General features: G+C 33.9%; 3 protein-coding genes across 9 annotated transcripts; 1 reads left to right on the forward strand and 2 right to left on the reverse strand.

The window, feature by feature from the left end:
- Positions 1–7,983: 7,983 nt before the first annotated feature.
- LOC112090425 (WAT1-related protein At4g19185) lies at positions 7,984–13,268 on the reverse strand. 4 transcript variants are annotated; one of them, XM_024161697.1, is made up of 8 exons: positions 12,759–13,268; positions 11,895–11,957; positions 11,658–11,774; positions 11,219–11,504; positions 10,554–10,709; positions 9,281–9,432; positions 8,905–8,998; positions 7,984–8,573 (listed from the first exon to the last, which is right to left on the reverse strand). In XM_024161697.1, the coding sequence occupies exons 1-8, from the start codon at positions 12,965–12,967 to the stop codon at positions 8,559–8,561; spliced, it is 1,092 nt and encodes a 363-aa protein (XP_024017465.1). In that variant the 5' UTR covers positions 12,968–13,268; the 3' UTR covers positions 7,984–8,558. The 4 variants fall into 4 exon arrangements, with proteins under 4 accessions (XP_024017465.1, XP_024017463.1, XP_024017464.1 ...); XM_024161695.1 differs by having other exon boundaries at positions 8,788–8,998; XM_024161696.1 differs by having other exon boundaries at positions 7,984–8,998.
- A 1,608-nt stretch (positions 13,269–14,876) lies between these two features.
- LOC112090429 (sterol 14-demethylase-like) lies at positions 14,877–18,383 on the reverse strand. Of its 2 annotated transcripts, none has more exons than XM_024161705.1 (3): positions 18,246–18,383; positions 16,596–17,093; positions 14,877–16,091 (listed from the first exon to the last, which is right to left on the reverse strand). In XM_024161705.1, the coding sequence occupies exons 2-3, from the start codon at positions 17,058–17,060 to the stop codon at positions 15,093–15,095; spliced, it is 1,464 nt and encodes a 487-aa protein (XP_024017473.1). In that variant the 5' UTR covers positions 17,061–17,093; positions 18,246–18,383; the 3' UTR covers positions 14,877–15,092. The 2 variants fall into 2 exon arrangements, with proteins under 2 accessions (XP_024017473.1, XP_024017472.1); XM_024161704.1 differs by having other exon boundaries at positions 18,223–18,383.
- Positions 18,384–22,960: 4,577 nt separating this feature from the next.
- On the forward strand, positions 22,961–26,147 carry LOC112090430 (putative F-box/LRR-repeat protein At3g18150). Of its 3 annotated transcripts, none has more exons than XM_024161708.1 (3): positions 22,961–23,321; positions 24,452–25,758; positions 25,851–26,147. In XM_024161708.1, exons 2-3 carry the CDS (start codon positions 24,511–24,513, stop codon positions 26,013–26,015), a joined length of 1,413 nt encoding a protein of 470 aa, XP_024017476.1. In that variant the 5' UTR covers positions 22,961–23,321; positions 24,452–24,510; the 3' UTR covers positions 26,016–26,147. The 3 variants fall into 3 exon arrangements, with proteins under 3 accessions (XP_024017476.1, XP_024017479.1, XP_024017478.1); XM_024161711.1 differs by having other exon boundaries at positions 24,507–25,758; XM_024161710.1 differs by having other exon boundaries at positions 23,306–23,321; positions 24,462–25,758.
- The last annotated feature ends 509 nt before the right edge of the window (positions 26,148–26,656 follow it).

Below are 26,656 nucleotides of genomic sequence, written 5' to 3' on the forward strand. Positions count from 1 at the left end.
TTTTTTTTCCGTCAACTTTTTCGAATTTCTGTAGGTAGTAGCGATTTTCATTTTTGTTATGATCAACTTGAATCGATGTTCTTTTTCTTCTTTTTCTTTATGGCGATTTTTGTTTTTGTCGTAATCAATTTTTAGAATCGATCTTCATCTAGTGATTTTCGTTTTCTTCATTTTTTTCTTTCGCTTCTTTTGTTTATTTATTTCTTCTTCTTTCTTTTTAGAATTAGAACTGAGCCTTTTTTTAATTATTTTTGCTGAATAAAGTAGATCTGAGCTTCATTTGTCTCATCTTTTTTCTTTCTTTATTCTTCTTGCCATTTCTTTGTTTCTTTCTTTTCTTGTTTTTTGAATAAATTATTGTATTGTAATTCAAGGATTTAAAGACATGTTTTAATTGATACTGTTTAACTCTTCAAATTCAGGATATAAATGTAAGTGTATGTTATGATTCAAGAACATTTGTATTGAGCTGATATCAACAAATAATGACTGACAATCATGCTCACCAGTCAAGATGGTGATCTTCCGATGACTAAGCTGAATTTTGTTTTCCTACAGATTTCCAACGATGGATGAAGAACGAGAGCTGTTTGAAGATGGCAAAGAATACGACTCACCAGTGGAGCTTCTCCACCATGCTTATGATTTAAGTAACGCTGATTTAAGTAAAGACTCGAACCTCGAAGAGAAAGCTAAGCACTCAGCATTGGGAAGGTATATAAAAAGGTATTGTGTGGCAGAGCCATCTCGAAATGTTGAACAGGAAACAAAATTAGTTTGGCCCTTTATGGGAGTCTTGGCGAACATTAAAACCGAACTAAGAGGCCACACAAATGTGAAGGAAATTGACTCGGAGCTTAGAGATGACTACAATTTATGGGACTTTGTTGGACGTCATCTTTATCTCAGTGGAGAAGAGTTGAAAACTGTGGATCAAGCTCTAGAAGAACTTAACCAAGCACTTATGGTCAAGGCGTGTGTAAGTGATGATGAGTTGCAGGAGGCTCGTGAGGATGCAGTCAATGTATGAATGAGTTCTATGTTTACTTTACTGGTTTCTAAAATCATTAAACTGTTAATGAAGGAATTTTATGATTCTTACTCGGCCACTTCTTTTTTTTTTTTTTTTTTTTTTTTTTGTTGTTTTTTTCTTTTTAAAAACCAAAGAAAAGGGTTTAGAACAATTATTTTTCTGGTTGCGTATGAGTTCAATTTCGAATGTAGAAAGTTTTTTTTTGCTTTAAGAAATATTAAACAATGAATATAGTAGTGTATTTTTCAGGCTATAGTCATTTAATTCTCTGATTCGAGTTTTTAATTCGAATTGAGATGTAACATTATGTTATAACTTTTTATTATAGTAAAAATGTTAAATGTGACTGTTTCTGAGAGCTTTTTACTATAACAAAACTTAAATTCTAAACTCAAACTGGTGAAATGAACCAGGCCAGTTTTACTCCTAATTATGTTTTCTTTAACTTTTCTTTTCTCAGACAACTGGCAGCAGCAATATGTCTTTGAGTGATTTGCCGAGCGATGTTCTTGGGAGGATACTAAAGTTGCCTATCAAAAGCTTAATCTCAATCATGGGGGTTTCCAAACAATGGAAGAACAGTCACGTATCAGCCGCCGAACCTATTGGAGTGTGGTGGATCGACTCTCGATCTTATAGAGAGTTTTGGCGGGAAGGAAACGAGTGCCTGTGCGAGATTGACTTGAGGAAGCTCGATGATAGGATAACTGAGGACAATCCCAGAATATGTGAATGTCTTGATGATGATGATGGCTTCAAATGCGGTCTTAGGTTCGCCTCCAGTTGTAAGGGCCTGCTTCTATACAGATATTGCTTTTTGTTTGTGTCGTAATCAATTAGAATCGATCTTCATCTAGTGATTTTCGTTTTCTTCATTTTTTTTCTTTCGCTTTTTTGTTTATTTATTTCTTCTTCTTTCTTTTTAGAATTAGAACTGAGCCATTTTTTTAATTATTTTTGCTGAATAAAGTAGATCTGAGCTTCATTTGTCTCATCTTATTTCTTTCTTTATTCTTCTTGCCATTTCTTTGTTTCTTTCTTTTCTTGTTTTTTGAATAAACTATTGTATTGTAATTTAAGGATTTAAAGACATGTTTTAATTGATACTGTTTAACTCTTCAAATTCAGGATATAAATTTAAGTGTATATTATGATTCAAGAACATTTTTATTGAGCTGATATCAACAAATAATGACTGACAATCATGCTCACCAGTCAAGATGGTGATCTTCCGATGACTAAGCTGAATTTTGTTTTCCTACAGATTTCCAACGATGGATGAAGAACGAGAGCTGTTTGAAGATGGAAAAGAATACGACTCACCAGTGGAGCTTCTCCACCATGCTTATGATTTAAGTAACGCTGATTTAAGTAAAGACTCGAACCTCGAAGAGAAAGCTAAGCACTCAGCATTGGGAAGGTATATAAAAAGGTATTATGTGGCAGAGCCATCTCGAAATGTTGAACAGGAAACAAAATTAGTTTGGCCCTTTATGGGAGTCTTGGCGAACATTAAAACCGAACTAAGAGGCCACACAAATGTGAAGGAAATTGACTCGGAGCTTAGAGATGACTACAATTTATGGGACTTTGTTGGACGTCATCTTTATCTCAGTGGAGAAGAGTTGAAAACTGTGGATCAAGCTCTAGAAGAACTTAACCAAGCACTTATGGTCAAGGCGTGTGTAAGTGATGATGAGTTGCAGGAGGCTCGTGAGGATGCAGTCAATGTATGAATGAGTTCTATGTTTACTTTACTGGTTTCTAAAATCATTAAACTGTTAATGAAGGAATTTTATGATTCTTACTCGGCCACTTCTTTTTTTTTTTTTTTTTTTTTTTTTTGTTGTTTTTTTCTTTTTAAAAACCAAAGAAAAGGGTTTATGATAACAATCCAGAGAAACGGTTCTAGAAAGTTTCTGTTTGCCTTTAAGAAATGGTAAACGATGAATATAGTGACACACTCGTCTAGATATGCAGCATTCAGATTACTCAGAACAATTATTTTTCTGGTTGCGTATGAGTTCAATTTCGAATGTAGAAAGTTTTTTTTTGCTTTAAGAAATATTAAACAATGAATATAGTAGTGTATTTTTCAGGCTATAGTCATTTAATTCTCTGATTCGAGTTTTTAATTCGAATTGAGATGTAACATTATGTTATAACTTTTTATTATAGTAAAAATGTTAAATGTGACTGTTTCTGAGAGCTTTTTACTATAACAAAACTTAAATTCTAAACTCAAACTGGTGAAATGAACCAGGCCAGTTTTACTCCTAATTATGTTTTCTTTAACTTTTCTTTTCTCAGACAACTGGCAGCAGCAATATGTCTTTGAGTGATTTGCCGAGCGATGTTCTTGGGAGGATACTAAAGTTGCCTATCAAAAGCTTAATCTCAATCATGGGGGTTTCCAAACAATGGAAGAACAGTCACGTATCAGCCGCCGAACCTATTGGAGTGTGGTGGATCGACTCTCGATCTTATAGAGAGTTTTGGCGGGAAGGAAACGAGTGCCTGTGCGAGATTGACTTGAGGAAGCTCGATGATAGGATAACTGAGGACAATCCCAGAATATGTGAATGTCTTGATGATGATGATGGCTTCAAATGCGGTCTTAGGTTCGCCTCCAGTTGTAAGGGCCTGCTTCTATACAGATATTGCAGATCATTTATTGTTCTAAGTCCCTTCAGGCAAGAAGTACTTATTACACCAGCGGTAGAGATTCCTTCTGACAAGGAGTGCAAGTACGAAATCTTTGGTGGCATTGGTGTAATCGACAAAACAATGAAGCTCGTTTGCGTTGCCATTCTCGGTCATGATGAAGCTACTATCCGGAATTCAGCCTGGGTTTATAGTATAGGAGAGGAGGACAATGAATGGAGAGGCATTCCTTGCCCAGACTTTTTCATACAAACCTTAATAAGACCAGTTTGTGACAAAGGAAGACATATATACTGGGTATCAAGCCATGCGCAGTTCCTTTCTTTTGATATTCTGGAGGAAAAGTTCACCATTATCAAGAATTCAATTCCTAGAGGCCATCTAGTCGACCTCGGAGGCCTTGCCGGAGTCGCCGATCTCGGCGAATGGTTTTCGCGTCTTCTAAATCTAAATGTGCTTACACGAGGAGACAACAAGATAAAGATTTTTAAAGGTGGAAGGCGCAATGACACTGGGGTTATAACAGAGTGGATGGAAGAATATACGGTAGATTTGGGAAGGCCGTTACGAATTGGCAGATTCCTAGAGGCCATCTAGTCGACCTCGGAGGCCTTGCCGGAGTCGCCGATCTCGGCGAATGGTTTTCGCGTCTTCTAAATCTAAATGTGCTTACACGAGGAGACAACAAGATAAAGATTTTTAAAGGTGGAAGGCGCAATGACACTGGGGTTATAACAGAGTGGATGGAAGAATATACGGTAGATTTGGGAAGGCCGTTACGAATTGGCAGCAGAAAGGTTTTAGGGGTCGATCAGCACAAAAACATTATAGTCCGAAATGGAGGCTTAATGTCATACAATCCTAGGAACGGCATACTTGAAGCTGTCAACTATCCGGAATGGGGCGTTGTAAAGGAGAACACGCTTATATGCAAAGGAGGCATGCTTCCGCTCTGCCCTAACGCCCACAGCTTCCGGTAAACTCGATCCTTTATTTTTATTTTTATTTTTAATTTGCATTAAATATTGTTATTAATTTTATTTTATTCATTTATTTTTTCAGGTTACCCGGTGTTCTCATACCATACCAATGATTACATTGCTAGATAAATGGATGTTACCAAATGGAATGTTCAGGAAAGATAAATACTAGATGTACCAGTTATAGGTTGTTTTTTAACTGGTAACTACTTGTAAAACGGCTCAAGATGTGTTTGAAATCATGGATTTGGAAACCAATGCCTACAAAATGACTCTAGTGACCTTTTTTTTTATTTTTTTTTTTTATAGATATAGATTTGCTTAATACGAAGTAGACACGTTTTTTTTTTTTTCCTTATTTTCCTTTCCTTTTTGTTATTTGTTTATCGCGCTAAGTTAGTTTTTCTTTTGAAGTGTACTATTTTCTTGGTTTTTTTTTTTTTTTTTTTTTTTGTTGATCAATACTATTTTCTTGGTTTTGAAAATTAGGTATATGGATTTTCACGGTTTCCTCTTAACGTTTACATTGAAACGGGCTCCTTCTTTAACACCATTAAAAGTGGCTTAGTTTGGTTGCACACATCGAAATACATTGTTGGTTATGTTGAGCTAGAAAAAATTTAGGCCTTATTCATTTCATGACTCAAGCCATATTGCTACGTCGAAATACTATTTTCTTGTCTAACATTTACATTGAAACAGGCTCCTTCTTTAACAGCATTAATTGTTCGATTTTCTCTCGCCTTTTTGCAAATATAAATCGACTCGCTTTTTGATGGATGGACGCATCAACATGCAAGAGTCTTTTATTTTTATTTTTATTTTTTGGTTTCTAGGTTAACAGCACGTAACTTTGTGGCGATTTCAAGCTTGATATTTTTATGGACGAAATCTCCCTCAATTAAATTGCTTTGAGCAAAGATTTTGGGAGTTGCAGTCCTTGCCGACTTGCCGTTGAACTTGGTTTAGCTACTGATGGAAAATGCTATGTGCCACACACAAACCAAGTTCAAAAGATTAAGCAGATGACATTTGATTGTGTGGTTGAAAAATCATAATTACCAGAGCAAGTTCTACTTCCAGAAACAGATTTAGCTTCGAATCAGCTTTCTTGTTAGAATGTTCTCTTATTTCACCAACCTACAATAATCAGTCTCGTAATAAACATAAGAGAACGAACTTCCCAACAATTGAGACAAAGTACAAAGCACCTCATGAAGAGCTCACATGTCACTGAAACAACTTGCATGACAGGTTAAAATAGTACATTGCGTATAGTATTAGTAAGATAAACGAATATTTTAAGGTTGCATTAAGCCTATAAACAATAATTCCAGACAGAAGTTAATTTTAAGACACAATCATTTTGCATGAACTGACTGCTTTCTACATATTCTGGAAAGAATCTCCAGATAAATGCGTCGAAGATCAAATGCAAACTCAAGTACAAGGAAAATCGGCTCGGATTTAGCGAACCTTCGTGCCTGTTTGGAATCCATTTCAAAAACGTTTTTCACGTTTTCCGATGAGAAAAAAATAAAAATGCTCTGAAGATTGCGTTTAGCACCGCATAGTATGAAAAACAAAAATGAAACGTTTTCTTCTTTCTCTCAAAATTTTAGAAATTCTAAACGATTTGTAATCGTTTTCCTTTTTCCATTTTCATTTTTTCCGGTCTTATATATTCCCATACTGCAATATGTGACATAAGGTGCAAGTGAGAGATGTAATGAAGATGCAAGATGAGCTCCACTCACCCATACAGCTTTGTATATCTCAAATTTTAAAAAAAAAAAAAAAATAGAGGATAAGTTATTAAGTTGATACAAAATGATAAATAAAGTCACATAATCATTTTGTTAATCATTATAAAGGAAAAACGTGTTTGAACAATGTTCTTTCTTCAAAATATCAGTTTATCCATTGTATATTTAAAAATGGTCTAAGAATAACCCTTTAGCCCGCTTTTCAGCGGCCAAATTCTCTAAATACCGAAACTAGTTAACTATCCTCAATAATCTTTTTTTTTTACATAAAAACCCCAAAACACGCATTGTGTTAGCCAAAATCACCACTTGTCCCTCTTGTTATGAAAAATGCCTAAAACATCTCTTGATTTTATAAAATCAATCACAAAATACACTCTAAGGAATAAATTTTTGAAAACAAAAAGACCGCCCTTCTCAATTTGTATCAAATACTATTTAAGATATTGGTGAATTAAGATATATATTAGATGACAAATTTTAAAACTAAAAAAACTCTCTGAAATACTTTTTTTAAAAAAAGATCCAAATTAGCTGTCTAATTTTTAGTGTCTTAATTAGTGTCTAACCAATTAAATCACACCATCCCATGATAAACACAAAAAAGTTAGTTAAAAAGTAATATAAATTTTTTACATGACGTAGAATGATTTGATTGGTTAGACACTAACTAAGACACTAAAATTAGACAGCAAATTTGAGTCATGGAGCTTATCCAAAGCCTTTTTCCTTTTTTCTATTTTGAGAGTTTTTCAAATTTTAATATTTTAGTTAATTAATACGTAAATGATATTTAATATAGATTGAAAAGGGTAATACTGTTATTTTGTGATTGATTTTAAAAACACTGTATTTGTATAATAATAAGTGCAAACTTAGTACACAATAGGTGTTTTGGGTATTTTTACTTACAAGTTATTAAGCGTAAATTGGGCATTCAAAATTTAACTAGTTGGAGTAAGGGATTATTTTTAAGTAGGTGATACTTTCGTTTCTTTTTTTAATTTTGACAAAACGATCTCCAATCTCGTAAAATATTTACAGTTAAGCCATTTCCATTTAAAAATGTTATTTTTCACACATTTAAACACGTGACTGTCATATGGGGTATTTTTGCGTCTATATCTATATATATATATATATATGTATATTCAGAGAAAGGAACAAAAAATTGTAACAGATTTGTATGAAAATTACACCCCACCATTTGAATGGTGAACTTTTAAACACTTGTTATTTTTAAATTATGTCGTAAACTTGAATCTTAATTTTTTTTTTTTTATAGATTAATAATACTATAATATTTATGAAATTTGACACTATTCATGGTTACTATTTACATAATATTTACTATTTACGATTACTATTTGCATAATAAGATTTTGATATATATAGTAATTATGACTGACTTGCATACTAATTTTAATTGAGGTGCATAATTACTATTCATAACAGAATGAAGGATTTTATCTAGCTGAAACCAAAGATTTAAAATCACCGGCACTCGCCAAATTAATGAAACCAGCAAATATGGTATTGAAATGAGCACATTTATTACCGAGTATAATATTTCAGGCCACAATTTACGACTGGAAGAGTAAGGTTCAATTCAAGCCACTGCGCTTAGACAAGGCTGAGTCAGGAGAACATTCAAAATCTTGGGGACTTTCCCAAGATATGATACGAAATGAAACTATCATGCATTAAAATCATAACTTGCAAGTCCGAACAATTTGAAAAGAGAGAGAGCAAGAGAGATCGAACTCATGCGTCTAGCAGTACAGCAATACCGAAACACACAATCCACGCAGCAACAGAGAAATCAAATGAGCAACTAGTTGAGATCAAATGTAAGGGATTCAGTTCAGCATTATCAATGATTGACCCTTACGTTTCCACCATGTTTATGTGTCCCCTCTAATGGATGAAATCCTCGAGCATCCTCCACCAAACTGCTATCCACCGTCGACGAAAAGCAATATGCACGATAGATAGCATAATCGCGGACTCGCATACTAGGACGATGCAGGAAGGAAATGATCTTACTCCAGCAGGGCAATGGGATAACTAAAAATGTTCTGAGAGTCACTTATACGAGCTCATGTTCTGAGCGTCTCACTTACACGAGCCCTGAAATTCAAAATACTTTGTGTGATGCGGTTGTGCCCAAGAAAGGCCTTGAGCTTGGCAATTCAACTAACATTTTGTAAATTGACTTTTCAAAAACTAATCAAATGAATTGACAAGGCACGGGGAAAAAAAGGTATAAAATCTCAAGAAGATCCTCGTAGAAATGGTAGAATTAACCGCACTTTACATTAGTAGAACGCCTCATATTGTCTACCTAATCTGAAGATTTTGTTAATACGTGGGATGGCCCTGAGAAAATGTGTCCTCTCTGGTACGGTATCCTGCTAACTGAGGCATCTTTGTGGATGAGAGGTTCAGAAGTCCGACTTACATGAGATACAATCCCCGGAGCTGCCTGTTTCTCTCTGACAGATGCCCAAGTGACGATGTAAAGACCGGCAATAATTAGAATTCCACCTACAACACTGTCCAAAAATCAAAAGCACCAAGTCAGACTCATTGCTCTTATTTCAAATGTGTCGGCTTTCGAAAATCCAAAACCGAACTAGAAAAATTTCACTTTTATTTTATTATTATTTTTAATTGAAGGATGATTCAGTTTATATAATATGGAGATAACCATGGTAACAGTGTGTCTTCTTTTACGACTTTTCTAAATAAAGAAACTTCTCTTGCTTTACATCCATGGTAAACAAATAGAAAAATATGACCCACAAGTAGTTGGAATGAAGTGATAGGAGCAAAACCTTCCCAAATAGACAGGGCTTCCGAGGAATATTGTTGACAATAAGGCAGAGGCAGCAGGTTGCAGTGGATTGTATAGAGCAACCAAAGCAGGTCCCAAGATCTTATTGCACCATGTCAGAAGTCCATAGTTAAACGCAGATGCAATGGTTCCCTGAAAATGGAGCCATACAGCAATTGTTTCATTTTAAACTTTCTTTTCCAAGTAATGAATACGAGACCATGAAATAACAACTTAAAGATTGGCATCTATAGATATATTCACTGCAGATCAGCTTATTTGAAATTGAAAATAGAATAAGTACAAGAGCCAAGGAAGTTTTATATGATTTTGTAATCCCAGGAATATTATAGAACTTCTAGTTAACTTGGAAGAAGACGAAGATCATAGCGAGCTAGAGAATCTTAAATGCAGCAGCAGAACAATTCTTATCATGTACCACAACTGATTCCTGGAACCTACCTACGAAGCATGAGTCTGCAATAAGAATCATTCAGCAAGACACTGGAAACGTGACCAGAAAATCACTTTAATTATCCAAAAATCTATCTCCCCCTAGCCAAACCAACCGCATTTATGTTTAGTTCACCCAAGTTCTGCTTCATCAATCCAGTAGCTCATAATTTTCTTTGAATCAGTATTACCGGGATTAAAAAAAATTAAAAATTAAAAAAAAGATAATAAATAATAAAAATTATGCTACAGTTTTTATATGCTCCAAGGGAAGGGAAAAAAAATCACAATCTTGTTTGTGTATTGTTCTGTTCTAACTAAAGAAAGCAAGTTTCCCTTATTTGCGTCTGGAAAAAGAAAAATTACCAAAATGCAAAAGCTAGTTCTGTGGAGAACAAAATGAACTTGCAACTGATCTGATTGCCAGGCTGCAACCCATCTTTGCAAAGCACTCAAAAACACTTGTATTGAATATATTAATATCTTCTGATATCCTTTATAGAGCAATGTTAGCCAAAAGGCAATTTGATAATCTTATTTCTTGCTGATGACCAACAAGAACTTCTCATATATGGACAGAACTATTACCACTCATTGTAGACATTAATACAACTAGCATCTGTGATTGGGTCACCTTAATGGTGGAAGGTTCAAAGTCAAATGCACAGCTCGTGTGAGTTTTGTATGAAGATATCCATTTTCTTCTTAAGTCAGAGAACAGTTCTCTAAATTAGAAGGAACAGTAACAGAGAAAACTAGCAAAATCTGGCGTGGAAAACAGAGGGTTCACAAAAATATACATTGCAAAAAAGGGAACTTACTGCATAAATGACAGCAAGAACCTCAGACTGTGTCAGCTTCCAGTCTGTTGATTCATTAGTCATGAAGAATGCTGTCACCACCACCAGCAAAGTACCAAAGAAGTACGAATATGCAATGACTGATATGTTTGCAGGATACTTTTTCAAAACCGGAGCCTGGATGTTTGAAGTATGGTAAGCTTAACATACAAAAAAGAATCGATATAACTTAATAGAATATAAAATAAAATCATAATCTCGAACGCTACACTTCCTAAGAATTGACTAACTCGGATATATCACAATATATATTAACTATGTAAATGTAGTCATAAGGTCTTTTAGATATTTCCACACAAAAAAAAGGAAGTGTATAAATGCATAAATTGAAGATCATTTAGAGGTGCATAACTGTATTTACATAGTTAATCTAACAAAAATGTCACAAACCTAAATGGCTCTCACTATGTATTTACCTATTAACTATGTAAATGTAGTCATAAGGTCTTTTAGATATTTCCACACAAAAAAAAGGAAGTGTATAAATGCATAAATTGAAGATCATTTAGAGGTGCATAACTGTATTTACATAGTTAATCTAACAAAAATGTCACAAACCTAAATGGCTCTCACTATCACGCCATTTCTTTCCAATTTCAATTATTCAACGTTACATGGTAATATACCTGAATCGCCAGGAATGCAGCCATGCACATACAGTTCCCAATTAGGCACAAAACTCCAAGGTGAAAATTGTCAAGCCCAATCTCCTGAAAGCCAGACATTAACCATCCAGCAGGTTCTGGTTGACCTCTGGCAATTATTTCACTCTGTGTTGCAAAGTCTGGCTCCACATTTCCAATCAAAGCCTTGCCACGATAGAAAACCATGAACATAGCACCAGAAACACATATAAGTGTCCCTCCAATCTTCGCCTGACCTTCAGTTTTGAGCAAGTTCACTCGTTCTGTACTGCATAAACAAGGTTTACAGATGATATTGGACAACAGGATAAGTGACATCCATAAAAACAGACAAAAAATTGTAATATACTCTTATCTTTAAATAACTAAACAAATGAATATCAGATAAATCAATACAGGTCAAAAGGATTGTCAAACCGACCCCATCAGCACTGCCAAGATAAATGTAAATACAGGAATAGTAGGTTGTATGGCAGCAGCATAAGTGGGATTTGTGTAGCCAAGGCCAATGAGAAATAAAAGCTGGTTTCCAAATATCCTGGTAGAATAAAAAGAAGAAAAATAAATTAATGCAATGAAGGGTCAAAAAGTGCTGCATCAGTTGAACCAACAGTGAGTGGATAAGTTATAGATATACCTGAGAGGACGGGAGACTTACCCTGTTAATCCAAGAAGGAAGAATGACAACAAGAAACGTTTATTCATCGGTGGTCGAATCCGTCTGCAAATAGGAGTAAAGAAATGAATCAAATGATGCATATATGACATTTTATGAATTGACAATAAAAAATTAAACAGAAACCTTGGAAGAATTTCCATCTGGGTGAACTATTAAAAAGCACGTAGTGAAATGAACAAGCACAACAATTCAAATTCTGGGATAAGCCACTTAATTCAGAAACAGTCATTGCCGTAAGGATGGGACCAATTCCACATATAGAGACCAAATTGTGTAATGACGAGAAAAACTGGAACTCCAGATATTTTCTACCGAGCTATTCCATAAACGATCCCGAAAGTATAAGTGGGACTACTGCAAAAAGTGGTCACAATTTTTTTTTTTTTTTTTTTTTTTTGAAGAAAAAACTTTATATTGATAAAATATGAAGCAATACAAAGGTGAGTAAACAAGAACTTGGTTTCTGTTTTCTTTTCTTTTGTTTTGTTCTAAATTTTAAAAGTAGTCACCAATTCATGCCAAAACAAAAATTAATTAGGTAATTAGACATCAAATAGGACTCTATGCAAACAGTTGATGTGCGCAAAAAATTTTGTACAAAAAAAGTACAACAAATTGATCCAGAACGTAAATCTCGACTCAAATTTTTCTAATCAAAATAAAAACAGATTCAAGATTAAAGTGTACGAATCCTTCACGTGCCAATAATATATGTTTATCCAATACAACATGATTACTTATCAATATCCAGTACAAGAATCAACAGACCAATGAACAAAAAGTCAACCAGATAAGAAAAACAAATCTGAGATCGGAATCTGAAGAAAATAAGAGAGAGATTACTGTTCTTTGAAGTACGCGATGGGTGCGAGAATGGAGAGGGCAAGGAGGTCACGAAAGACGCAGAAGACGAGCTGATTGACGCCAACGTTGAGGGCTACTTTGGTAATTACATGGTATCCGCCATTGAAGAGCTGCACTAATGCCATGGCAGCATGCGCCTTCCGCGCATCTACGCCGGCGCCACCCCCCGCCGGTACCGTCGCCGCCATCTTTCTCCCTCTAGAAAAGCTCACCGAAGAGAGAGATCACAGAGGAAAACAAAGAAGTAGAAGAAGAAGAAACGAGTTTGGTGATTCAGTGGTTGACAAGTCACGATTTTTGTTGAGGATTTATTTATGGAGTTTTCGTTTGCTTCGTCTTTAATTTTCTGTTCGTCTCTCTCTCTCTCTCTCTCTCTCTCTCTCTCTCTCTCTCTATTTCTTCCTCCCTCAGAGTCAGAAAGAATATTTGACCATGTAATGAAATCCTTGATCCTCAATGCCGCAAACAAAAACATTCCATAATTGATAAATACCCTTCCCAAAAAAAAAAAAAAAAAAAAAAAAAACATTTTAAAAGAATTAACGATTAATAGTAATAATAACGCTCTGATCCGTTTTCTACTTCTTTCTTTTCTCTCCTTTCCTTGGTTTTCGGAGATATTTTATTCTCACCTTTCATTAAATTCCATTTGGACTATTTTTGTTTTTTTGTTATGGTGATATTTCCATATACTTCAGACTTTAGATTTTTTTTTATTAATTGAAGATAAATAAATAGTAAATAAAAGACGGCATTGCAAATAATGAAAATTATTCCATCAGAAAAGGATAATGAAATTATCAACGTTTGTTACCAAAACATTGACTCTTTTATTTTCTCTCTTGTAGATTATAGATGATTTTTTTGCTTCTTTTTTTTTTTTTTTAAGGGAGATGTTTATTTCTTTTGCTTCCCTTCGATCTGTCATTATAATTAACTAACGAGATGCATCAGGATTGCAATTATTGAATTATGACAAAATAAATGCATTATTTCTCGATGGAAAGAATATATGAATAATGACGAAATAAATGCATTATTTCTTGATGGAAAAAATATATGCATTTATATGCTTCTCTTTTATATCTTTACTTGTTCAGTTGTTTGATTGTTCAAGCAAAAACAAAAAAGAAGAGATTTATAGGACGTTTGGAAGGGGGATTCAGGCCCTAATTCCAATCATGGTTCGTAACTCGCTACAGTATTTTTTTCACAAAAAAAATACACGTAAAACGAGAATAATATTTAATCGTGATTCTGAATCTATGAACCAAACGTCCTCCGAGACCAGGGAGTAGTTCTTGTCAATTAGAAGTATGATACTTTCAATCAAAATTCAGAACGTGCTAGGAAAAACAAGTACAAAATATGACGTACATAAATATATTTTTTTACGAAAAATCCTAAAATGCCAGTAGTGACAGATCCAGATTTTTAATTTAATGGGAGCATATATTAAGATAAAAACAGGGATTAAAATTTTAATAAATTTATATCATCTATATATTATTTGAATTTTATCGCAAATATTATAATTATATGTTTATATTTCAAAATACGAGTCGCTGTGAAAGATCTGTGAAGTTGACTTTTATTTTACTTAATTGGTCTTGCGTGATCATTTGTGTTCTAATTATTTGTTACAATTTTGAAGCCTATAAAATCTCAACAAACTAGTTCTTTTTTTCATGAAAATAGTAGAAATAAATGTATGGAAAGAAACTAAAATGGGAAAAAGAGAATCAGACCGCAACTAAGGTATTGAGAGAGAAAAAGGAAAAAAAAAAAAAAAAAAAAGTGATCTAATAATTAAGTGGGGGCACTTTCAAGTAAATTTATTTGAGTGGGGTGAAAAGTAACAAAGTTTAAGAAATGTACGGACTAAATTTAAAATTCAAAAACTTTGAGAGGGGGCACGTGCTCCCACTGGTCACATGCTAAATCCGTGCTGAATCCCAGATAAGTATTTATCCCCATCAAACACAATGAGTGGGTCGCACCAGGTGGGGGCTTGCTCTTTTTCTACAGCAGCTTCACATGCATATATATATATATATATATGTTATCGTTTGCTTCCAAAAGTACACTACAATGGAGAGACATGCAACACATCCAAAACACTTCTGGCAAAAAACTAAGGTTCAATACAAGGCAACTAAATCTGAGAAACAATCCAAAAGAAAAGCACGGGAGTTTTCAACGACAGAAAAGTGCCGCATCAGATACAAAAGAAAAGCATAACAAAAAGAGCAGAAACCGACCTACATGTGAGCTAACTTAAAATTGCCAATGGCTCACCTATGTCTTTTGACATTAGTTCACAGATAGTTCTCGTCGCTTGTAGCGCACCATCACCTTTCCTTTCACACCCACAACCATGGCATTCCAATCGACCTCAGGAAAAGGCGATACGAGTTCCAACTCAAAGTTCCTCAGCAAATGGCTCCATATTGCCTTAATTTGCAAATATGCAAATGGCTCACCAAGGCACCCATGTCTGCCACCTCCAAATGAGATATATGAGAAAGGCCCTGCTACCTTGTCCTCTTCTCTCCCAGCTGCAAATCTGTCGGGATCATACCTATCTGGATCCTTAAAAACGTGAGGAAGCCGGTTGGCGAAAGCTGGCGATGTCGCAACTATGTGGCCCTTTGGAATGTCATATTGCTTCCCATCTCGGGTTTGTACACTAAAATCACTATGCGAACTGCGTAGCAGCATAATCAATGGGGGATGGAGTCTTAGAGCTTCCTTGATGCTACGATACAAGACATCCATCTCAGCCAAGATATCATGATCCAACTTCTTCCCATGCTTTTCCATCAGTTTTTTCTGCTCCTCCAACGCAGCAGATAGGTACTCCTTGTGACGGAGAAGATACGCCCCAGTCCATGTTGAGGTGATAGAACTAGTGTGCTGCCCAGCAAAGAGAGCGGCAATCAGCAAGCCAGTGACCTCAGACTCGGTTGTTAAGCGGCCATCCTTGTACCTGGACTCAATAAAACACTGTAACATGTCATTCTCTGACTTGCCACTTTGCTTACGGGAAGCTATGATGTTTGCAAAGATTTCTGCTAGCTTCTTGCGTGCCTGATCGCGGCGGCGGTGAGCTGGGATGGGAAGGTATGGGAGGAGTACACTAATAGGAAGCATCCCATTGTCAAGGTCATGGAACAAGGCAGAAACATCAGCAAAGAGCTTGTCACGAACTTCTCGACCCAAAAGACATCTGCTGGCCGTCAGGATAATCAGATGCTCTAGCTCATACTTCAGGTCCACCTCACCGCTGTCACCCCAATTGGAGAAGTAATCCTGCCAAATGCCAGTGTGAATGTAATAATGTGAATTGTTAAAGTATAGCTTAGTCACATGAAAAGACAAATGACGTAGGTAAATTTGACGACTTAATGGTATCGAATGACGTAGGTAAATTTGACGACTTAATGGTACGATACGATTAATTCTAGTCAGCCTTAACAAGAAAATAACTTTACATTTTCAGCTTTTTCTCAAGTTTTTATATAATTTGTACTAAATGAGTTGCAATGCCTATTAAGGTTTGGGATGGAGAAACATATTTAAAAAAATATTAGTTGAAACGGCCTTTTTCTATCAATCACCGTTCCTAGCACAATTTACTAGGTTTAATCATTGCCATGTAGCAGAGCCCTTGGCTCAAAAAGTTATCTGATAATATGCAATGCCAAACAATGTAACATACACATAAAGTAATACGATGCCAAGAAAGACGACTCAATGACGTAGCTAACACTTAAAACAACTAAATATTAGAAAATATTCACTGCAAGTTCTCACCTCTGCTTCTGTAACCATCTGATCCACATAACCCTTAAGTTTATTGACTCTGAGAGCCTCTGTGAAGAAGCGGAACTGCTCCTGGCGAACTGAGTAATCGACGTCAAAGACGACTCCGGGTCCAAAAGTCGGCACATTGAACTGGTACACCTCCTGCTGGCTAAGATCAGACTCAGGGGCCTTGAAGAAGTGGGCCGAAACCTCATGGCCAATAAAAAAAGTTATCTTCTTGTGAAAAATGTTCACCGTGAACACGCTACCAAGCTTGGGATACTCTTCGCGGAGCATCAAAACTGGACCTTTTATGAAGCGGAAGAGTCCACCAAGGAGAGGCCAAGTCCTCACTACCGGAGGGAGCCGCTTCTTAGATTGCGGCATTATAAGCACAGATATGAGCTTGGCCACCACCAGAGTGGCCACTATGAGCAGGCCAGTATTCAAAAACTTGTTATCAACATCCATCATTAAGAGATTCTGATAGAATTATGAGGGACCCAACTGAAAATTTTCACCCAAACAGGAAAATCAGCTAAGCAAATCAATCACGTTTTGAATTTTTCATCAGAATCTAAGAATCAGAGAACCAAATCAATCACATTAGAAATTAACATAAATTCTGCCAATCACAACACACACAAAAAAAAAAATGAAGGAAAAAGGAAAAAAGAAAACAGAAAAGAAACCAACGACATTATAAATTACCATGAAATTCCAACAATTAGAAATCGCACTGAGAGCTAAAACAATTTATTCGCTATAAACTATTGCAAAACCACTGAAGATTAAGAAACACACATTTTCCCCCAAATCCAGTAAGCAAATTCACTAAAAATTCGTTTGATTGCTGTAGCAAAAGTAGGGGAAAACAATGCAAAAGGAAATAGTGAAGCCTTGAAAATCCAATTTTATTGAAAAAAAAAGTGTCGACAACAATCGAAAAGAGTTGAACAATACATTTAATGCATATAACCAGTGATGCAAGATCAAACAAAAATATTTCCCAAACTGAAGATTCAGATCAAATAGATGGATATAGCAATTATAGGATTAAGAAATTAGGGATCTTTGTACCTGATTAACGACTATAGTCCCAAAGTTTACATGAAAAATAAGAAAAATACAAACTATTGCAAAATCTATGAAAAATATATGAAAAAACGAAACATCTGTAAGAAAATCAGATATCCAAAAACCCATAGTTGGAGGAAAAAAATTAAGCGAACAATTTAGTAACTCAAACATATTTGCATACAAATCGGAAATTTAAACTTCAATCAAGTTCATATCTCCAATCTCTACTTTCTCAAGAATACAAACACATCTAGGGTAACACGGAATTTGGAGAGTGAAAATAGAGAGGAGACTGGAAAGAGAGAGGGAAAAAAAAAAGGAAGCAAAACAATGACCACCCATGGCAGAGAAAATGTAAGGATTGGATTCCACTTGTATATACTCATCAAAGTGGAAACAACAAAAAATTTGCATTTTTGCCAATGTTATTTTAATACTATAATCTCACATCCGTTAATTCGTTGATAGATAAGACAACATTGAAGAACAAAGAAATCTACAGAGTTGAGAAATTTCGACAATGTTAGAGATACCCAGAACCGATAAAGTAAAATACCATAAAACAAACAGAGATCTTGCCAATGATGGAGGATACTCGCGATGGAAAGCTCGGCGACGAGCGATGTTCACGATGGGAGGCCCGGAGTGGCAGATCTCTGCTTTCTGCTGGCGACTTTTCTTTCTCACACTCGTATAGCTCTCTTCTCTCTTTCTTTCCTTCGGGCCTCGGGGTCATTTTTTTTTTTTCTTAATTCCACAAATAGTACCTGAAATTTACGTTTAATTTCATTTTAGTCCCTAACTTTTCAAACGTTAGGTAAATAGTCTCTGCGTAAATTATAATTCAAAATTAGAAACAGTTAAAATTTTAAGGTTTCATTCATTTTACCGATTCGAGTTTTGTTACAGTAAAAAACTCTCAGAAACAGTCGCATCTAGTTTTTTTACTACAGTAAAAGACTCTCACATAAAATTATATTTTAACTCGAATCAGCGAACTAAACATACTTAAATTTATATGTGAAATTTTTAATTTTTTATATTTTTTAATTCTGACATCTCCATTACTAGAAGGACATTTAGGTATTTTCAATGTAACGTGATAGCAAATGAGTTCTATTGCCTATTTGTATGGGTACTCTAAGAGTCGTTTGCTTATATGGTTCAGATTTAAACTTGTGTTTATTTGTAAAAAATAAAAAAGGGTTTAAATTTTTTATATGACATTTAAATTCTCAAAATAAAGACTTAAATCTAAATCCTTCTTAGTTCTCAAGGTTTGAACCCAAGTTCAAACCCATCGTTCAAAATCTAATGGCTCGTTTAGTATATAAGTTTAAATCAGGATTCTTGATTATGACTTTTGAAATTTAAATTTTTTTTAGAGAAAAACATTGTAGCCAAACTAAAATTATAGTTTGTACTATAGCAGAACTAAAATGGTTCAAACTCAAGGTTCAAACCCATCTTGATTTGAACTCCTTTACCAAATAAATCTTTATTGGTTTCGATGGGTCTAAAATCCAACTATCCATAAAATATGAGTCCCGATTTAGTAGGTAAAACTTAACCTAGTAGGATCCACTATTTTGAGTGATAGACTTTTATCCTTGTAAGGATAAGTATCATTTTTGTGTCTGTATGAAAGGATAAAAAGGAAAGGAGACAAATATCTTCTTAGAGTGCATAAGTCTAAATTTTTATTTTTCACTTTTAATTAATATCTTTTTTGTCAAATAATTATCTATTAGTCAAAAAGATATTAATCAATAGTAAATAATATAAATAAAACTACGCTCTAACGAGCCTTCCTTCTCTAAAAGAATTATATCTCAAGTTCATCCAACCCAAAGAACTTCCTTCTAAAGAATTATATCTCGAGTTCATCCAAACGAAATATCTTCTTTCTCTAAAAGAATTATATATCAAGTTCATTCAAAGGAAATATCAAGTTTTAAACAATCTATTGCCGGGGTGCCCTTCTTTGGAGAAACTTCAGGCTTGTTATTTTGAAGTTTAACTTGAGTATAATTCTTGAGTTGAGTTTGAGTTATAACTTGAGTTGAACTTGTAACTTGAGTTTGTATTTGGTTGTGTAAATTTGAGTTATGGTTTGATATACGAATCTTTTTGAATTTGTGTTTGAGTGAATCAAAACTTGAATTTATATTTATATAGTATTTTAATAAAAACTCAATGCTGATGAAAAATTTTAATAGGGTATATGGGTCGGGTTTTATTCGTCTTTTTGTTGTCACGTATAGAAAAAAAATCATCTCAATCAGAATTAAAACGAAAAAGTTATAGCTTTTTTAAGAATAAAAAAAATATTATTCATTAATTTGAGTTTGAATTTCTAAACTCGAGTTCGAATTTCTCAAACTTGAGTTTAAACTCGAATTTAAACTTAAATTTAAATTTAAAAGAACATAAATTTAAATAAAATTATAATTTGAGTTATTTTTTTTAGTTTTATTATTAGAACAACAACCCTTCATGTACATCATTGTGATGGCTTGTTAAATCCAAAAGTTTCGAGTTTGCGCCTGAAATCGATGAAATTTATAACTAGTAATATACATCTGCGTTGTCAGACAATCGAAATTATTATTTCTTTCATAATTCAATGGCTCCAAATGTTAGTATAATAAAATTGTATATCAATATAATTATATATAAAATGTAATATAATATAATAAAATTATTATTATATAATATATTATATAATTATGATATAAAATATAATAATATTATTAAAATTGTTAATATAATTATAATATTTTATAATATATTATGAGATTATATAATAAACAATCATAATATTGCACGTGAGCTCTCATTTTCAAGATTAGACAAAAATACCCTCACATCTCACATGAAAAAAGGAAAAAATAAAAAATAAACTCAAATTATCATCCTTTTCTTTCTCAGATCTGTTGCCCATTCTCTCTCTTTCATTTTCTTCTAATCTTTTGCTCCCTCTACTAATCAAAAGCACAAAACAAAATCTTTCCTCAATTGAAACCCATTTTAATTTGGTATTCAAAACCCCCAAAATCCTCCTCAAACATCCCATTACCCACAGAAGACAATGGGATGAGATCCATTGTGCGACCAAAGAGATCGCACGACGTCGACGAGCGAGATCTGCAAATATGAAGAAGCACGACGATGGAGATTAAGAAGGCAGCGACGATTGTAGATCTGGAACAAGGGTCTCACCTCTTCATCGGTCCTTGCTCCAACCATCGCAATCCAGACCGTGGGTGAAGAAATTTTGTTGTTCGAGCGCCGTCTGGGCGAGGAAACTAGTGGTGGTCACCGCTCGAGCATGGCATGCCGGTGGCGCTGCTTCGAGATCCAAAGTTTTGCTCCGGCGACCGCTGCATCCATCGTGGACGGCATCCAGATGAACATGCTTCTTTCTTTTTGGTAAAATGCATGAACAAGTGTCTGGTTGCTGCCTTACTGAAGTTGTGGAAATTTTGTGAGATTGTTTAAGTTTGTCAGTTATTTTTGTTCTTTTGGGGGGACAACAAGCGAAAGTTTTTGGACTCTGTTTTTTTTTTTTTTTTTAAATCATATGTAAATCTTATATTATGAACACATTTTTGTTATTTTTGTAAGGATTATTTTCAAAAATATCTCTTAAAATATGTATTATGTTTTAAAATACTTTTTAATTTTTTAAAATAGTTTAAAATACTCTCGATATAGAAAATAAGTCAAAATATTCTTCCATCTATCCTAACGGATTGTTAACGTGACACTTATTCTAAAACATAAAATATCTTAAATTTAACTAGAAAATAATAATTAATAATTTAGAAAACTAAAGTTTTAGAAAAAATAATAGATTTGAAATCTCTTATCAAAACCCACTCAAACTTTGAGCAGCAAATTAGCCTCCACTCTAGTCCCTTTTCTAACGACATATGATTAAGTCGTTTGCTTTCATAGTCCAGTGCACTGACAAGATGTTGAACATAGACGAGAGGGATTCCATAAGACTTAGGCTTCGTTTGGTAGAATTAATAGAGAGTAAGAAAAATGAAGAGAATTAGAGGGTTAGGCTTCGTTTGGTAGAATTAATAGAGAGTAAGAAAAATGAAGAGAATTAGAGGGATGGAGAATAAAAAAAATAGATATGATTATAATAATTTTTCACGTTATTTAATATGAGTGATAAAGAGTTAAAATAATTGATGATAATTGTGTGTCTAATTATTATATTAGCCATTTTGTTTATTTAGTAATAATTTGTTTAGGGGAGAAATCGGTTCCGTTCATTTCGCTGATTCGAGTTTAGAATTTAAATTTTGTTACAGTAAAAAGCTATCAGAAACAGTCACATCTAACTTTTTACTACAATAAAAAACTCTCACACAACATCATATCTCAACTCAAATTAAAAATTCGAATTAGCGAACTGAACGGGCCTGTTCTCTCCCATCACTCCTCTCCTTCTTACTAAACGCACTCTTTTTCACGACACCATCCTTAGGGAGTTCAGATTTAGCCATTGATCACAGCGCAGAGCTCTAATGCTTCTGAGGAGTCGAGGGAGTGAATGAGGGAGGTAAAGTGATTTTTTTTTTCCTTTCACAGATTTGGTTTGTTTTTTCTTTTGTAGATATGGTTTGAGTTTTCTTTTAAAGATCTGGTTTTTTTTTTCATTCAAGATTTGGTTTTTTTTTTATTGTGCATTTCTAGATTTTGAGATGTTCAAATGAGATTAGGTTAGATTTTTTTTTGGGTTTTATTTAAAGATTGGATCTGTTGTTCTTATTGTTTTGAATCTGTTTGAGCCTATGTATTTTGGTCTGTATGAGAGGAGGGGAAGAAGAGGAGGTTTTTTTTTTTTTTTTTCTTTTGAGGTTTTTTCGTTTAAGCATAACTAGTTAATTTCATTTTACTAATTTAATTAGAATTTAATACTTTTAATTAATTTAAAATGAGTGTCACGACAATAAATCTATTAAAATTATAGACGGAAATGGATAAAAAAAGTATTTTAATCTATTTTTTATAAATTATAAGTATTTTGAACCATTTTAAAAAAGTAAAAGACATTTTGAAACGGGATATATACTTCCGAAGTATTTATGAAAATAAATTTTATTTTTATTATTGTATAAAATAGTTATTTTAGGTATGTTCATTTCGTTGATTTGAGTTTGTAATTTAAGTTGAGATGTGATTTTATGTGAGAGTTTTTTATTGTAGTAAAAAAATTAAATGTGATTGTTTCTGATAATTTTTTACTGTAGTAAAATTTAAATTCTAAACTCATATCGATGAAGTGAACGGAGTCTAAAATATTCATGAATTTCTAGTCACATGTAGTGCACATGAGGTGTTCTGTAAAAAGTGACGGAATATAATGGAAAGATCTTAATTGTCAAAGAATTTAAGGATTATTTTGTTAAAGTTAAAAAAAAAGGGGACTAAACTGTAAGTCAAGTACGATTGATGCCAATTAGCCGATGAATAAATAAAAAGCGCCAGACTGGTCGCCTTTTATTTTATTCATTTAAAATTTTCCCTACTGTCTGCTGGTTCTCACACTCTCTATTAGGAATGAGGAACTCCGACAAGGGTTTCTACGTAGTTGGCTTTTATTTGTGTTCCTTTCTGGTACCGGACGTTTCAAAGGTAAATTTCTTCCCATTTTTTTCTTTTCCTAGCCTTTGAGTTTTGTTTATACACCATGTTTTCCAATCGTGAATGGTGGGTTTCTTCATGGACATATTTCTGTACTTTCTGATCATCTTTTCGAAGAAAAATCAGCATAATGTTTGATTTGGATGTTCATTTCATTAGTTTACTCCATCATTACTCTTACCCTGATGCTCATTTTTTGTTTTCTGACAAGGCTTCAAAAAAAAAAAAATCTTGGTACTCCGTGAAAAGGGGTTATAAAATAGAAGAAAATGACCAAAAAGCTTTAGGCACGTTTAGAATTCATTTTAAAATAATTTTATTTTTTTATATAAAAATTAAAAATACGTGTGATAGTTTTATTAATTATTTTTAATGTAAAAAAATTCATTAATCACTTTTTCTTTCGATTCTCTTTATGTTTGAGAGTGGAGAAAATAAAAATAAAAATAAAAATAAAAATAAAAACGATTAAAAGTTATTTTTCATTTCTCTCTTATTTTACATTAAATTAAAAAATTATTTTTATTTCTGTTTTTTATTTTTATCGCGCCAAACGTCGTTTAGAAAACATTTTTATATTTTCTTTCTCAAAAAACGTAAAAACAAAAATAAAATCAATTCTAAACACGGCCTTTAAATCAAATTTCGCCAAGTAATTGGCTCTTTCTTAATATCCACAAATATAAGAATTATAAAATATTCCAACTCTTAGTGAAATGACAAAAAACTGGGTCATTCTCCTTAGGACTCTCACTAAGGGAGAGATCTAAAGTTGAACCCCGGGCTCCCCCAATCTAAAAGGGTGCTTAGCGTAAAAAAAAAGAAAAAAAAAAAAGATTATTCAGGCCTCCATGAACTTAATTAATTAGCAAGCAATTGATGAGTCCAGCTAGAGATTTAAAAATGGTTGTTTTAAATATCAGATACAACGAAATATATTAAGTTGGTATTCTTTTTTCCTTGTGACTTTAAACACCAGATGCCTTTGATCAATCTATATATTAAAAAACCGTGTTTCTTTTTAGTTACATACATTTGGTATTTAGTTTAGTTGTTCTTGGAGATTCTAAATTAAATTTTGCTTAGTTAACTGTTAGATTTCTTTTGCTGTCCCGTGTCAGTATGTTACAGATATTCCATGATTGAAATGATTGGGTATTGATTGTATCCCCTTAGTATTATGGCTACAAAAAGTAGGAAACGGGGCAAGGGAATGAAGCATGGTCCGGAACATGAGTCTGTGTTTCAGGATCGAATATCGGAGTTACCTGATGGTATCATCCTTCACATATTATCTTTGCTTCCCACGATAGATGCCGTACGGACGGGCCTCCTTTCCAAGCGATGGAGACGCATGTGGGCTTTAATTCCTGTGTTAGACTTCTGTGATTCAAGAGATATTGATGATTTCAGAAGGGATGATCATGATGAAACAAATATTGGGCAGAAGAAGTTCGATATGTTCGTCGATGAGTGTTTCGCACACACTTATGCAGGTGCTAGCATTTCTAAATTTAAGCTTGACGTTACATACTATGGATGTAGAAGACGATTAGATGGTTGGTTGAGATTTCCCATGAAGAAGAATGTTCAAGAGTTAGACCTCTCTGTTCAACCGGAAGGCAGGTCTGCACGTATTTCTCTATACTGCTTACCTAATTTTATACTTCATTTAGGGGCATTAACTCTTCTAAAGTTGAGTGGTGTAGTATTGGAGGCCCCTGTTCCTTCGAGCCTTCCTTCTCTAAAAGAGTTATATCTTGTGTTCGTCCGAATGACGGATCAAGTTTTAAACAATCTAGTGTTCGGCTGCCCCTCTCTTGAGAAGCTTCATGTACATTATTGTGATGGCTTGAGAAATCCAAAAGTTTCGAGTTTGAGCATGAAATCTATGGAATTTATTACTCGTGAGATGCATTATCGTTGTGAGACAATCAAAGTTGAAGCTATTAATCTTCATTCGTTTGAACATACAGGATCATTTTCCTGTAAGTTATATATGAATCTGGTTCACTGCAGGACAATTAGAAATCTCTCACTTATGGGAGCTTCTATAACTGACCAGTGGTTAGAAGATTTGATTCCTCAACTTCCCCTCCTTGAAAGTTTGAAATTAACTAATTGCTATAGCTTGCAAAACTTAAAGATCGGGAATCAACATCTAAAAGACTTTGCTTTGACTTGGCGCCATCCTCAATTGGGCTTGCTGGATACCACGATTGATGCCCCAAATTTAGTCTCCTTTAGCTACCATGGATTTTCGTTCTTCAAGATTTCAGTTAATGCGCCGAATCTGTTGGATGTCGCTATCAGAGTCCCTGACCGCTTTCGGAAGACTTATGATGCTGAGTGGCACACTAGTCTTATAAAATTTCTTTCAGAATTCAATGGCTCCAAGAATGTCAGTGTAGTTTGTTCCTATGAACAGGTATTCATCTGCATAAGCACGTCAATTTAGTGGTCTTTATTATTTGATCTTCGCTGACGATATTCTTTTTTACATGTTTCTGTTCTATGGAGGCTCTCATCATTCCAGATGAAGTGACAAATATGTATAGTTCTCCGTTGCCCGATCTCAAGTATATGAAGGTACGGATAGATGGTCAACTTTTCAGTAAGGCGATGCTCAGAAAATCTTTGCTCTGGATTGCACCTTCTAATTTGGAGACATTGCCAATAGGTTAACTGGTATTGTGTTTTAGTTTAATAGTTATTTTGGTTCTGTAAATGCAAGTTAAGCTTAGATTATGCCAACAAAAACTAGGACCTTTGTTATGTCTTTGTGGGAGTTTACTTTAGTTTTATGTTCTACTAATGTCAACCTCCTCTTTTCTTTTTTTTTAAGGTGGAGTAAACCTTTTTTTTACTGCAATGCTCTTTTTTATTTTTAGTATTTTGTTTACAATTTCGTGCGGTAGTCTGTAGATAACAATTAGCTTGGTTTTTTGTGAATGAGTTTTTGGTGAATGGTTTTTTCTTTTTGATTCTAACGATGTTGGATATCATAATAATACCATATGATTTTTTTTTTTTTTTTTTGCTGAAGTGAGTAAGCCATTAATTTGCTTTAAAAAAATTACTTGTCGCATCGGTTAATACTTTAAAAAAAAAAAAAAAAAAAAAGAAGAAACTTGGAATAGAATTTAGGGTTCCATTTATGGTAGAAAACCCATGTTGATCTCTACCAGTGGTTGATTGTCATGGTATGTTAAAATAAGAACAGAATGAAAAGGCAGATAAAATTGATAAAATTTAAATAAATATCCCGTTCATTTCACCGATTCGAATTTAAAATTTGAGTTTTGTTACAGTAAAAAGTTTTCAGA

The sequence above is a fragment of the Morus notabilis genome, unplaced genomic scaffold (genome assembly GCF_000414095.1).
Source record: "Morus notabilis unplaced genomic scaffold, ASM41409v2 Scaffold818, whole genome shotgun sequence".
NCBI lineage: Eukaryota > Viridiplantae > Streptophyta > Magnoliopsida > Rosales > Moraceae > Morus > Morus notabilis.